A 13300-nucleotide genomic window follows, 5' to 3' on the forward strand; every position below is an offset into this window, starting at 1 on the left:
CAGAACTCAGAAACCATGTGGGAGAGGGTGAAGAGTTAACTCCTGTCTCCCCCTTATCAACAGGGACCTGACTGCTGTCCACTCACTCAGCCCGAGTGGATGCTGATGAAATACCGTGGGAAGAGTGGTTGGTTAGAGAACAAGAGTTCTTAGCCACGCCCTCTCTGAATTCAGTTTCCCATCTGTAAAAGGAGAGTATTGGGCTGGCTTATCCGAGGTCCCTTCTAATGTAGAGTTCCATGATGCCAAGTAGGTTTCTCTTGGTTCTTGGCTTTGGCCTAAATATTGCCTTTCTGAGTGAGTACTGATTTCCTTGTTTGCATCTAAATAAGGTCTTGTGCAAACAACTACTGATCAGGGGCTTGAATGGGGGGGAGCTTTAGACTGAGTAGTGTGTGTGTATTTAGGGGAGGGAGGGTCAGGTCTAGTGGTGTCTGTGGGGGGATGGTATCCCCAGCAAGGTCACTCACTGAGCTGTCAATTCCCAGAGCCAGGAGCATGACGAAGAACATGACAGCCCAGAATGTGGATCCTGATAGGGTGGAAATGGCTTCTGGGTACAGGATGAAGACCAGGCCAGCTCCTGTAAGAAACATCAAGGACCTCATTAATAGCTGGGACTGTTGGGCTGAGCTGCAGATGATAGGGGAGCATTTTGAGGCCCAACGAGCCCCAGCCCAGCCCCATGATATTTGGGCAGTCATGTGTAGATGGAGCAAACCAAGGTCTAAAGATGACCGATGAAGCCAGCTCCAGCCTGAGTTCACCTATGCACCAAGGAGGTTGACCTCAAACAGCCAAGCCAGAGGGCAGTGCCTCTCCTGGACAGCTACAGGCAATGGGCCTCAAACCCCACCTCCTGCACCCCATGAGGGATCCTCTTTCTCTCAAAACTTTGTGATTTTCAGAGTCCATCAGAAGCAGCCCCTCCCCAAGTCTCGGCCTGTTTGTGGCCATAAGAATATGAGAAGCAGCAGGGAAGGACACGAGCTGGTTGAACAACTTCAATCGCCTGAGTCTCAGCTTTCTGATCTTTAAAGTGGGTCTATTAACACTTGTCTAGTAACACTGCAAGAACTAAACCAAGATACGTGAAGTGCTTAGCACAGGGGCTGGTACAGAGTCAGTGCTCCAAAATCTATCTGGTCTGGCCTGACTCAGAAGATGATTCTGCCTGGACTTCCTACTGATGGCCTCAAAGAAAGTGGGCCGCTGGGAAAGCTCCGTGTCCAGTCCTCTCAGTCCCACAGCCACAGGAGAACTGCTAAGAAAGAGGTGAGTTTTTCAGCCCCCTCCTCCTCAGTGGGCGAGTCTGCCCACCCACCTTCAGTGGCAACATCCTCAATGTTGACCTTGTGTTCATGGGCCATGTAACCAAGGATGGAGAAGATGGCGAACCCAGAGATGAAGCTGGTGACACAGTTGATGGTGCTGGTGAGTAGGGCGTCCCTGAGGGGAAAAAAAGCACTGTTAGTTCAAGTGGCCTGACTCTCCCCAACCCCGCTTATGGACTGCTGGACCATCTATGGAATCCACGGCTTCAAATGCCAACCCCCTCTTCAGCGTCCCTGCTGCCACATGGACCCCCAGCACTCCACCATCACAGGGTCAGAACCTGTAGGTGCAGGAAATAGGTCAGCAGCTTCTGGATGAAACACTTTGATACCAGAGCCTGATATCAAACTCTTGTTGGGAAATCGAGTCACCAGCCTCCTTCCTCAACAAACTTTCTGTGGCTCCCCAGTGCCTCTCAACTTTTCACCCAGGCATTCAAGAGCTTTGCTGAGATGACCCAACCTTCTTTCCAGGCTTATTTCCCATGACTCCCCAACATGTACTCTCTGAGCAAACCAGTCAACTTGCTGGTTCACAAACATACCACCTCCCCTGGCTTTGTTCATGCTGTACGTTGTCCGCTCACTCCGTGTCTGCCTATCGCAACCCTAACTATCTTCCAAGGCTCACCTCAAATGCACCTCTATGCTCTTGCTGATCCCCCAGCAGATGGCTGATCACCCCATTTCCTTAGCCTCCCTAAAGCCTGTCCCACTGGTCTGCATTCTTCCTACTCTGTCTTGTACCAGGGAGGTTATGATTCTGTCTTAAGCCTTTGATAGAGAAGGATGGAAGCAGCCCCATCTGTGCCCATGTCTGAAGCCCTCACAGCACTGGGGCTGCGGGAGGCAGCATTAAATGCTTACAGGACCAGATGATCTAGAGCACGGTCTTCTGACTCCACGGCACTGAGCAGACCTCTCATTCTGCTGTGTGGTCTTAAGCTCTGACCCTGCCAGGCCCTCACCCCTCAAGCAACCAGCCTGGATATTCCAACCTTGTCTGCCTGGGCATCAGATGGACAGACAGGCAGTGCTGGCTGCTCTGAAAGCCACACAGTTCCCCTCTGTCCCAGCTACCCATCCTCATGATATCCCAGTGTTAGTGGCCTCAACTTTCCCAGCTCCTCACCCTGCATCTATTTGGGAGGTGTCCTGAACTGACATATGTTCATCAGGACCCCCATAGGCTATGTTGGAGTTCACAGAACATCCAGAATGGTCTACTGTGCTTCATTTCACAGGGAAAGAAACCCAAGAAGAAAATTTGACTTGTCCCAGACCAGAGCCCTCTCTCCCATCCCTGCAAGGGTTGATTCCCAGGATTTAGAGCTTTCCAGAGCCCCAGGAAGGATCTTACCTATAGCAGTTGTTGTCAAATTTGTTGTAACTAGCAAATGCAATCAAGACACCAAATCCAGCGCCCAAGGAAAAAAATATCTGAGTTGCAGCATCAATCCATACCTGAAATGGGCAGATAAAGGCCATCACCCTCTGTTTCCACAGAATTGGACTACCTCACTGCTCCAGAAGGGCTGGGAAGCCCCAGGGATGCCTTAAGACCTGAGGAAATGAGGTCTGAACTAGAGATGGGGAGCCACGCAACTCCTGCTCTCCAGCAGCCTGTACGAAATCACTGTGGAGAGAGGCTGGGGTCTCTCTAGCATCTCCCAGCCTTGGGTGGTCATGAGTGAGCTCACCCCAGAGGAACTCACTGGCTCAATTTGACATCCTGGTTTTCAAAGAAAGTTAATAAACAAAATGTTCTAGGCTAGAATGTGGATAGGGCAAGGGCAAAGGGTTATGACTATCTCAGGGGTTACGGAGACAACATCTTCAGAAAGGGGTAATGATTCCTAGTAGCGTCTACCAACCCATAGACAGTGGTGGTTCCTTGGTGGCCAATGGGGTCTACTTCCTTCATCTTTTGGATGATGAAACTGCATGGCTGGAAGCCCGGAGATCTGAGCTCCTCTCCAACCTCTCGGCCTCATGGTCTTGCCCTGGTCAATTTCACTGTCTATATCTCAGTTTCCTCATCTGTACAGTGGGGATAATTTTACCTAGCTCACCAGGAATAAGCCACAATTCGGATTTGTGAGACTTCTGTCATCTCCCCACTCGTGTTATTCTAGACTTCCCCTGCTTTGTAAGCAAAGAGTGTAATGAGAGAAGCAATCTGACGGAGGAAGATAGATCTGCTCCCTGAGACGGCACTCAGGCTGAGTTTCTACTGTCCAGAAAGACTTAGGATATTTAAACAATGCAGAACAGATAGAACTCTGACTTGCTTCACAATTTACAAGGCTGTTTCATGTCTTAACGCTCTGTTATTTTTCTGACAGTTACTAAGGAAGTAGGTTTTTCTCTTGGTTACTGGGCTATAACACTGAGCTGTGCTGGGACAATGGGAGGTGTGTACTGGGAGGTGTCCGTCCTAATCCTATGTTGATCTTGCCTGCCAGGATTATTATGGGTTCAAGTAGAGTGTGGGGAAGTCTTTGGGGATTATGAGGGGAAATACTGAGGTGTGGTCACTGAGGCAGACCGCGAGGGAGGAGGCTGGAAATAATCTCAGCTGTGATTTGAAGATGCTCAAGGCACTAGGAACCTCTAAGATTGTCCCTGCTCCCAGCCTCACCGCGCTACTTTGGACTCCACTCCACATTCACCCCACCTTCATTGTAATCTCTGCCTCTGGGCAGGACAGTGAGCTCGAGGGGCTGTGAGGGGAGAGTCAGCAGGGTCTGGTCTCCCTGTGGCTGACGCTGCTCCTTATGCCAACATCACAGATGGTACCAGAGGCCAGGGTTGGAGACCAGAGTAGAAATAGGGCTAGGGTGACTGGGGTGAGGCTGGGGCCACGGCACAGGGCAGAGGTAAGAACCCAGGACAGGGTATTGCTTTCCTTGAAAGGAGGGGTCTGCAAAGGCCACTCAACAGAACCACAGATCCCAAGCCATCAGAACCGGACAGGCTCACAGAGACTGTCAGGTGCAAATCAAACTGGCCTTGGTCAGGTGGAGAAGCTGCAGCCCAGAGTGGGAAGGATCCATCCCAGGCTACGCAGAGCTGGGACCAGATTTTCTTTCACTGCCTGCACCGAGAACCCTCCCCAACCCTGGCCCAAGGGTGGGTGGTCACTGGGCACTGACCGTGGCCTCTTTCAGACGGTAGAAGTCGATATGCAGGTAGGCGTTGATGCCATTGGAAGCGCCGGGCAGCGTGATGCCGTGGACCAGGAGCACAAACAACACGAGGTAAGGCAGCGTGGCCGTGATCCACACCACCTGGCGGTGGACAAGCTCGCAGTGAGAGCCTGACTCTGCTGCCAGCGGGGTGGGGGGCTGGCGGGGGGGGGAGCCAGTCACACCCTCCCCGCACCTTCCTTCACACAGTGCACGGGCTAAAAGCTCCACCTCCAGGCCAGGCCTGGGGCACTCCAGGACGCAGTGGACAGACCAAGGCTGCACCCAATGAGAAAGTCAGCACCCTGGGGGCACCGCTGCCAAGGAAGCCAAGGGCAGTGAGGACGCAGACTCTCCTGGTGCCCAGCGCCTCCTGCTCTACAAGCTTCCTGCACTGACTTGCCCCAGGTAGAACTAGCACCCTCACCTTTTCGCCCTCCTTCCTCCCTTCTCTCCCCCGCTCGTTTACCTTCATGCAAGTGTATCCTCCCAAGCTCACCGCCCAGGGAGGGATGCAGCTGGGCCGAAAGCAGAATCCCTGGCTGCTCTTTATTTGGGGATGGATTTAGGGTAAAGACAAACTGCCTCGTCCAGAAACCCATAAGGGAAGAAACTGTCCCCAGACTGAAAAGAGACACCAGCCCAGCCTGCCCACGATGAAGAAACAGAGAAGAGAAGTGGGGAAAGGAGAAGGTTGCGTAGGCTTCCTCGCTGTTCCTTCTCACCCCTGACTATACATTAGACTACTCTGCGGGAAGTTATAGACAAAAATGTCCAAGTTCAGACTCCATTTTTGGACTTTCTGATTTAATTGGTCTGGGATGGGGCTTGCACTCCATGCTTTAAAAGCTCCCTCAGGTGGAGGCAGGGGACAAAGACAGATGAGGATCACTTATTGAGCAATCTCCATCTGCTAGCCCAGCAGTGAGGACCTCTCACCCCATCCTCCCAACTGCCCTGGAGGCGGGCAGGATCAGGAACTGCCCTCATCTTGCGGGTGAGGACACTGTAGCTTAGGGGACATCATTCATTCCGAGGTCACCCATTAGGGAACGATGGTGCCTGGACTCCAGCCCAGGTGGTCTGACCACAAAGCCATGTGCTTGATCACTCACGCTACTGCATATTTGAGACCCAGGTTCAAGTCCTGGCTCTGCCAAGACGGCTGTGAAACCCTGTCCCTGTCTTGGCCTCAGCCTCCCCATCTGTACAAGCAGGCTGGAGTAGATGGCTTTAGAGAACCTTCCAGATCAACATTTAGGCGTTCGGTACAGGCTTGTAGTTGCTAAGTGCTGGTTCAGCCAACGCCTGTGAGCGGCGGGTGGGCAGACAGGACTCCAGGGCGGCAAGTGACAGTGTGTGCACACTTGCCCGACGCCCTGGGGGCTGACTGACCTCTGCCCTCTACCCTGCGGTGGTCGGTGGGCCAGGGTCACAGAGTGTGTGGTCTGCAGTAACCCCTTTCCCTGATTCAGACTGTACCTCGCACCCCAGTATCCCAGCTGCCAGCTGTGGAGCCATCTTCCCAAGAACAGAGCCTTCACTGGCCAAGACGGGAAGTGTGAACACTTGCAATTCATTTCAGGCCGGCTCTGTGGCTTTGGCAGCCTGCTAAGAAAAGATCCGTGTCCTGTTCCAGACGTAGTCTGGGAAGAAATAAGCAATGCTCTTGGTTTTCTCATGAGCCAGGGTATAAAAACAATTAAAGACAGGACACAGCAATGTCCTGCATGAAGTTCCTTATTCTAGAAAGCCCCTCCCCATGGACTGCAGGGGTCCTCGCCTGCTCTGGAGGCAAAATGTGGGCAGGGACTTCAGGCGACAAGTTTCCATCTGCGGGGGGCTTCCTAGGGCAACACTCCTGCCCCACTCGTCATTACACTCCTCAGGGGAGGGCGTGAATCCTCCTCCTCCACAGGTGACTTTGCACAAAGAAACGGAGCATGCGAGGCTCCACTCCTTTTCTCTTTAGCATCAGTCTCCCCATAGACAACTCAGGCCTGCTCCAGCCAAGTGCTAAACAAGGTGGGGCAGTCTGTATCCCTTTGGCGATGGCCACAGGAAACTTAATCTTGGGGTGTAATATTAGAAGCCTGTGGTGGCCCCGCACCCAGGCCGGCAGCAGTAGTAAAGTTCATACACCTTCTGCAGCTCTGCTGCCTGCAGAGGCCAGGAAAGCCCTGCTCCTGATACCCAGGAGAGGCGCAGAGAGGCTGGACAAGGCTGGCCTGGGGCTTCTGTAGTTTTGCTTGCAGCTCCTTCCACTGAAAACCCTTTCCCTCTGCCCCATCTCTACCTGACCTAGCCCAATGCCACCTTCTCCATGGTCTTTGCAGACCCTCTCAGTCTGAAGAGCTTCCTTCTTCCACTAATGTAACATCTTATGCTTTTTGGACCATGGGCACTCATGGTAAGAAAAACCTTATTTATCGAGACATATGGGTTGCTATAACGGAAACACACAAATTCCACAAGACAGCTCTAACTTTAGTATGTGCAATGCTCGCTGTTATTATCTAGACGATTTCATTTTGAAAAATTGTGGTGACCCACTAAATTGATCTAATGACACTTGAAAAACCCACAGTTTGTATCTCAATTAAAGTGCAACCTAGCTGATGTAAAACTGTCTTCAAGGTAAAGTTAAGTTTTTTAAAAAGCAAGATCTATAATAGTGTGTATAGTTTGTGACCATTAGTGTTTATTGAAAGGGGGACACACATATGTCTCTGAACGGAGATGCAAGAAACTAATAACATTGACCTACACCTACTTGGCTATAACACACATAATACTACAATCAATTGAATATGTCTTATTTCTTCTTGCATCACTAGTACTAGCATCAAGCCTGGCACATAGTAGGTATCCGTAAATGTTTAACGAGTTGAATTCAAAAGAACACTTAATGAAGTTCCCCAAACTTATTTACCCACCTACCCTTCTTCCTACCTTCCCTTCTTTCCTCACTAGTCCGTCAATAAATATTTACTGAAGACCTACTATGTGTCAGGTGTTGGGATGGTTGTGGTCCTAGCCTGGTTTTGCTCTATCTTAGAATTCCTCCAAGCCCTGGTATGCATTTCATTTGAGTTCTTCCTTGGGGCAGATACCATGTCTCCAATACGCTGATAGGAAGTTCCACTTCAGGCTCTTGTCAAGTTTCATTCCTGTTGGTTGCTGGTCCCCTGTCACTATCTTTGCTATCTATGGCATAACCAAGACTTTAGGAGAACCAGAGAGAACCCTGATGCACCCCACTTTTCAAAATCAGTTGCCTAGGGCTTCCCTGGTGGCGCCATGCTTAAGAATCTGCCTGCCAATGCAGGGGACACAGGTTCGATCCCTGGTCAAGGAAGATCCCACATGCCGCGGAGCAACTAAGCCCGTGCGCCACAACTACTGAGCCTGTACTCTAGAGCCCGCGAGCCACAACTACTGAGCCCGCGTGCCGCAACTACTGAAGCCCGTGTGCCTAGAGCCCGTGCTCCGCAACAAGAGAAGCCACTGCAATGAGAAGCCCGTGCACCACAAGGAAGAGTAGCCCCCACTTGCCGCAACTAGAGAAAGTCCACGCGCAGCAATGAAGACCCAACGCAGACAAAAATAAATAAATAAACTAAATTAAAAAAAATTCAAAATCAGTTGCCTAATGAAGCTTCTCATAAACTCATGCCTACCTGATTATTGTTGCCTTGTAACCCCCAATGAACATACACACTGTGTGTTCCACACTGACTCTGGGCTTTACCACAAGACTTATCCTGTTCATTGGGACAATAGCAAGCATGATGAAAACAGAGACTGGAAGAGCTACTTGTACATTGGGGCTTGTCTGCTTGGAACATGCTCTTGGAACCCAGCCATCATGCTGTGAGATACCCAAGTTACAGCGCGAGGCTATATGGAAACCACCCAAGGTGCTCTGGTTGACAGCTCCAGTTAAGCTCCCAGCCAGTACCAACTGCCATCCATGAGCGTTAGCCATCTTGGAGGTTCCAGCCCAGTCAAGCCCCCAGACATGTAGCTCAGGCAATATCACATGGAGCAGAAGAGCCACCTTGCTGAGCCCAGTCAACCCACAGAATCATGAGAGGGAATAAAGTGGTTGTCATTTTACGTCTCTACATCTTGAGGTATTTTGTTACACAGCGATAGCTAACCAAAACACTGGACAGAATAGTTTCCAGCTACAGCCTCTTTAATACAGCCAAGCTCCACGTGGACCCCATAGGGTCCACATGGAGCTGTTGTTCTCATGATATTCCTCAGGCTCAGAATCAATGTGGGCCATGACCTGAGTATACTCCACCCTGAGGTGCTGACTACGGGGGGCAGTGTCACCTAAGTCAGAATGCCAACTCTGGCAGGCTCTCCTACGTCATCGAACCCTGTGCTCCTCTCTCCGGGAAACGTAGACCCTTGCGAGCACTCCGCACTGTGTCAGAGGATGCCCCAGGATTCATCTAGATATCGTCTGGAGCGTTCTCATCTACTCAAAAATTCAGAGGTGGGAACAATCAATTTTAGAGTGAAGGAAATGGTTATATGCTAGACAAGGCTGCAATATTTGCATGCAGTTTTAGTCCAGAATTTAAGATTTATCAAACACACGTCAACAGGTTGCTTTGGGCTTTTTCCAGAGACCCTTGGGGTGTCCCATTCCCTGGTCTCTGCTATTAGGGAGGCTTTGGTGGGAAAGTGTGAAGAACCCTGATCCACTTACACTCCCTCATCCTACTGCTGGGGAGTCCTGGGCTTAGGGAAGGGAGGGGATTCGTCTAAAGTCTCCAGCAAGCCAGTGGCAGAGCTGGGGTGCAAACCCAGGTTTTGTACTTCTAGCACCACCTTTTCTTTTCACCAACTACCTGTTTATAGGTAGAAAAAAACATGTTTTTTGAGGTCAACCTCCCAACTGAAAGAGAAACAAAGATATTACCTTTCCTGATGTCTTCACTCCTTTCCAGAGGCTAAAAAACAGGACGATGACGACGACAATCAGACAGAGCAAGAGCTGCCACTGGGGCAGGCCGATGTCATGAATCCCACTACTCTCGTGGAGGTGCAGGACGCCACGCCTGCGGGGAGGAGAGGGGAGTGGACCAGGGAAGATGGTGTCGTCAGGGAGGATGACCAAGGCCTCGACCACAGGCCAGTCCTCGAAAGTGCACATTGATGGAGACAGGCCCTGGGCTGCCCCGGCTACAGCCCTGCATCACTTGGACCTGCCCTGCACAGTCATGGCCTGTGCCCAGCACCTCCCTGCCCTGGGCCAGCAACTCATCTGGGGAGACGTCCCCACACAAGGCTGCTTTTTAAATGGCAACAGAAGCTTTCAACATAACAAATATCTCTTGAGTGCCACCTGCAAGCCAGGTCCTGGGGAGATGGTGGTAAATAAACAGAGGAAAGGTCTCTGCCTTCATAGCACTCATGGTCTAAAGCAGTGGACAATGGAACATTTGGCAATGTCTGGAGATGTCTTTGAATGTCACGACTTGGGTAGGAGACATCTAGAGGACAGAGAAGTGGGACATCCTATGACGCACAGGACAACCTAAACATCCTATAAGGCACAGGACAGCCTCCAAAATTCCCATGTTGCTGAGGTTTAGAATCCCTGGTCTAGAGACTGAGATAAGAGTAAACTTTTCTCCTATTTGGGAATATCTACCCCAACTAAAGGTATGTGTATCCTCTGCTTTAGCAATTCCACTCCTGGGTATTTGCCCAGTAGAAACATGTACATATGTTCACCAAAAGACGTGGTCTAGAATGTTCACAGCAGCATTATTCATAACCCCAAATTGCAAAATAAATATCTATAAACAGTAGACTACAGGGACTTCCCTGGTGGTCCAGTGGTTAAGAATCTGCCTTGAAATGCAGGGGATGCTGGTTCGATCTCTGGTCGGGGAACTGAGATCCCACATGCCTTGGGGCAACTAAGCCTGTGCGCCTCAACTAGAGAGAAGACTGCACACTGCAACAAAAGATCCCGCGTGCTGCAACTAAGACCCAATGCAGCCAATAAATAAATAAATAAATAAATATTAAACAAAACAAAACAAAAACAGTAGACTACATAAATTATGATATATTCATAAATTGGAATATTATATAGCAACTAGCTCTGTATGGATGAATCTCACACACCTAATTTCGTGAGAAAGAAGTCAAAACTGAAAGAGGACTGCTGGGGGCAGGTGACAAGGCTGTGGACAAGTAGGTGATGGCTCCAGCCACATGGAGCTCCTGGGTGACAATAGCTGGTGCAAACATTCCCCATCTTGAGCCTTTTTCCTCTTCAGTAAAATGGCTCTCACGAGGCTTACATTGCAGAATGTGAGACAGTGCCTAGAACCCAGGAAATGCTCAGCGCCAATGGTCATTGTAACTATCATTCTGATTGAGTCCCAGCCTTCAAGGAGCAGCGGGCATTGGCAAAGAAGCTAAGGAGTGCCCAGAAAACTCAGCCAAGGGAGTCAGTGTGGCGGGCTCCACGGAGGGGGTGGCTGGTGCCTTCTCTGCGGGCCTGTGGGAGAGCCGGTGAGTTGAGAAGGGGTGCCCAGGTGTGGTAGGGGCGAGATGGGGAGAGGGAGGTGGGTGGTGACAGGCAAACAGAGGAGTCTGCAGTGAGCGCGCAGGAATGAATGAGCAGAGCTGTGTGGCTGATCAAGGCCCACAAAGACCCGTGTCCCCATCTCCAGAATGGCCTTCATCCCCACTGCCCCCAGGCAGGATGCTGTGGCTTTAAACTACTCACCCTGCATCAGCTTCCCTGAGCAATCAGTCTCTGTGTCTGGCCCCTCCTAGTCCTATCTCTTGATCTGCAACCAACACCCCCGTCCTCATGGCCCGATGCCAGGCCAGACCCATATTCTGTTCCTCCAGGACTACTGTAAAAACTTCCCCATCCTCCCGCCATCCCAGTCTCTGCCTCCAGTCGGCCTCCTTAAATCCACAGTCTGTGCTGCCGTAGAACCACCTGATTCATCTGAAGTTGTGTTCTAACTTTGTCACTCTTCTGCCCCCAAATCCTCAGAGGCTCCTTATCACCTAAAACAGTGTTTCTCACTGGGGGCAATTTTGCCCTTGCCTTCCCTGGACACTTGGCAACAGCTGGAGACATTTTTGGTTGTCACAGCTGGAGGGCAGAGGGGTGTTACTGGTGTCTAGTGGGCAGAAGCCCGGGATGGGGCTAAACGTCCAAAATGCACAGGACAGCCTTCCCACCGCAACACAGAATTATCCAGCCCCAAATGTCAAAAGCATCAGCATTGTGGAATCCTGGTAGAGAGGATAAAAACATAAGCCTTTCAGAATCGGAGGCCTTTCTCAATCGTCCTGTACCAAGTGCACCCTGTGCCTTGCCACACCATGCCTTTGGCTCCTGGCGACCACCAGCCACTTGTCATTCCCGAATTATATAAAGCTCTTGTCACTCTGGGCCTTGGAACTGTCTGTTCCTTTATGCCTAGAACACACTTCCTGGCCCAATGTGTCTGCCTGGTGAACTTCTGTCCCTGCTAGTCTCAGCTCAAAAATGAGGCCCTGGCTGAGGTCCCTCTCCTATGCTGAGAAGGAGGGAGAGAGAGGTAGTGGGAGAGGGAGGGAGAGAGTGGGAGAGGGAGGGAGCGAGAGAGGAAGAATAAGGAGAAGGAGGGGAAGGAGGAGGAGGGGGAAGAGTAGGGGGAGAGAGAGGAGAAGGGAGGGGAGGAGGGGGGAGGGGAGGAGGGGGAGGGGAGGAGGGGGAGGGGAGGAGCGGGAGGGGGAAGAGGAGGAGAAGCATGGGTTTGGGGAGGGGAGAGGGGAGGGGAGGGAAGCGAAGGGAAGGGAGGAAATTGGAAGAGAAGAGAGGCCGGGCATATCTAAAAAGATGGAGAACCAGAATCAGGTACTGAGCCCATCTGACTCTTAATCCTGCTTCTTCCCATTTCTTTCCATACGGGCCAAGTATTGAATGGTATCAATAACCATTTGGCCAATTTGACTGTTAAAATCATGGAAAAAAAAAAAAAAAGGCACTGAACCAACTGTGCTTGCCCTCAAACGTGCTAAAATGACTCTAGAATCCAATCAGATGGCCGAAACGCCTCCTAACCGGCCCAGGTGACCCACATGTGTGTGAGGTCCACTTTCAGCCTGGCAGTGGTTGTCTAGATATTTCATCAGTGAAAAAGCCAGACTCCAGAGCTGATTTCCAAGAAAAGTGAATCCAGCCTCTTCCCCCGTAACAGGCCCAAGCCTTGGGGGTTAGTACAAGTAACTTGGGTTTGTTGTAGTTTTCCAGCAGTTTAATGAAAATGAATCATCGTGGAGTACACGGTCCAGACTTTCCGAAGTCTACAGGCCAAACGGGCTCAGATCTCACTTTACATTTAAGTGCAAAGGGTTAGTGTTGGGGTGGAGGGAGAGTTCTCTTCCCCACCAGGAACAGGCAGGGGGTAGAAGTTTTCTATTCCCTGAGTGTGTTCACCAAGGGTGCCCTTTTACAGATTAAGTTACAGAGCCTCAGGGTTTCCTTCAGCCTTGGGCTATTTGGCTTCAGGCCTGGAGCCTGGGGAGTATCGAAGTTTTGTTCCCTTGAATGATATGTTCAATCTATCGGCTTAAATAAGTACAGGATGGCAAGAGAATCGGCCAGCAGGCTCTGAGGTAAGCAAAAAAACCAACTAATCTCCTCAGGGTTGGCCCTGGGAGTCCTACCTGCTGGGTCCCCAGACTGAGAGGGGGTAACTTTTAAAGCAGAAGCATTTAGATAAAAGGGCCATTAAA

The 13300-nt window shown here is 50.8% G+C and overlaps 1 protein-coding gene across 1 annotated transcript in view; it reads right to left on the reverse strand.

Annotated features, from left to right (window-relative positions):
* Positions 1 to 13300, reverse strand: part of SLC6A2 (solute carrier family 6 member 2) — a 37362-nt gene that overhangs the window by 5974 nt on the left and 18088 nt on the right. The window contains exons 4-8 of the mRNA XM_061172845.1: positions 9462 to 9600; positions 4490 to 4624; positions 2695 to 2798; positions 1325 to 1449; positions 471 to 583 (exon numbers count right to left, since the gene is read on the reverse strand). Of these exons, the coding sequence (XP_061028828.1) occupies positions 471 to 583; positions 1325 to 1449; positions 2695 to 2798; positions 4490 to 4624; positions 9462 to 9600 (616 nt within the window). The remainder of the gene's footprint in view (positions 1 to 470; positions 584 to 1324; positions 1450 to 2694; positions 2799 to 4489; positions 4625 to 9461; positions 9601 to 13300) is intronic.

Source organism: Eubalaena glacialis, chromosome 18 (genome assembly GCF_028564815.1).
Source record: "Eubalaena glacialis isolate mEubGla1 chromosome 18, mEubGla1.1.hap2.+ XY, whole genome shotgun sequence".
In the NCBI taxonomy this organism is placed as follows: Eukaryota; Metazoa; Chordata; class Mammalia; order Artiodactyla; family Balaenidae; genus Eubalaena; species Eubalaena glacialis.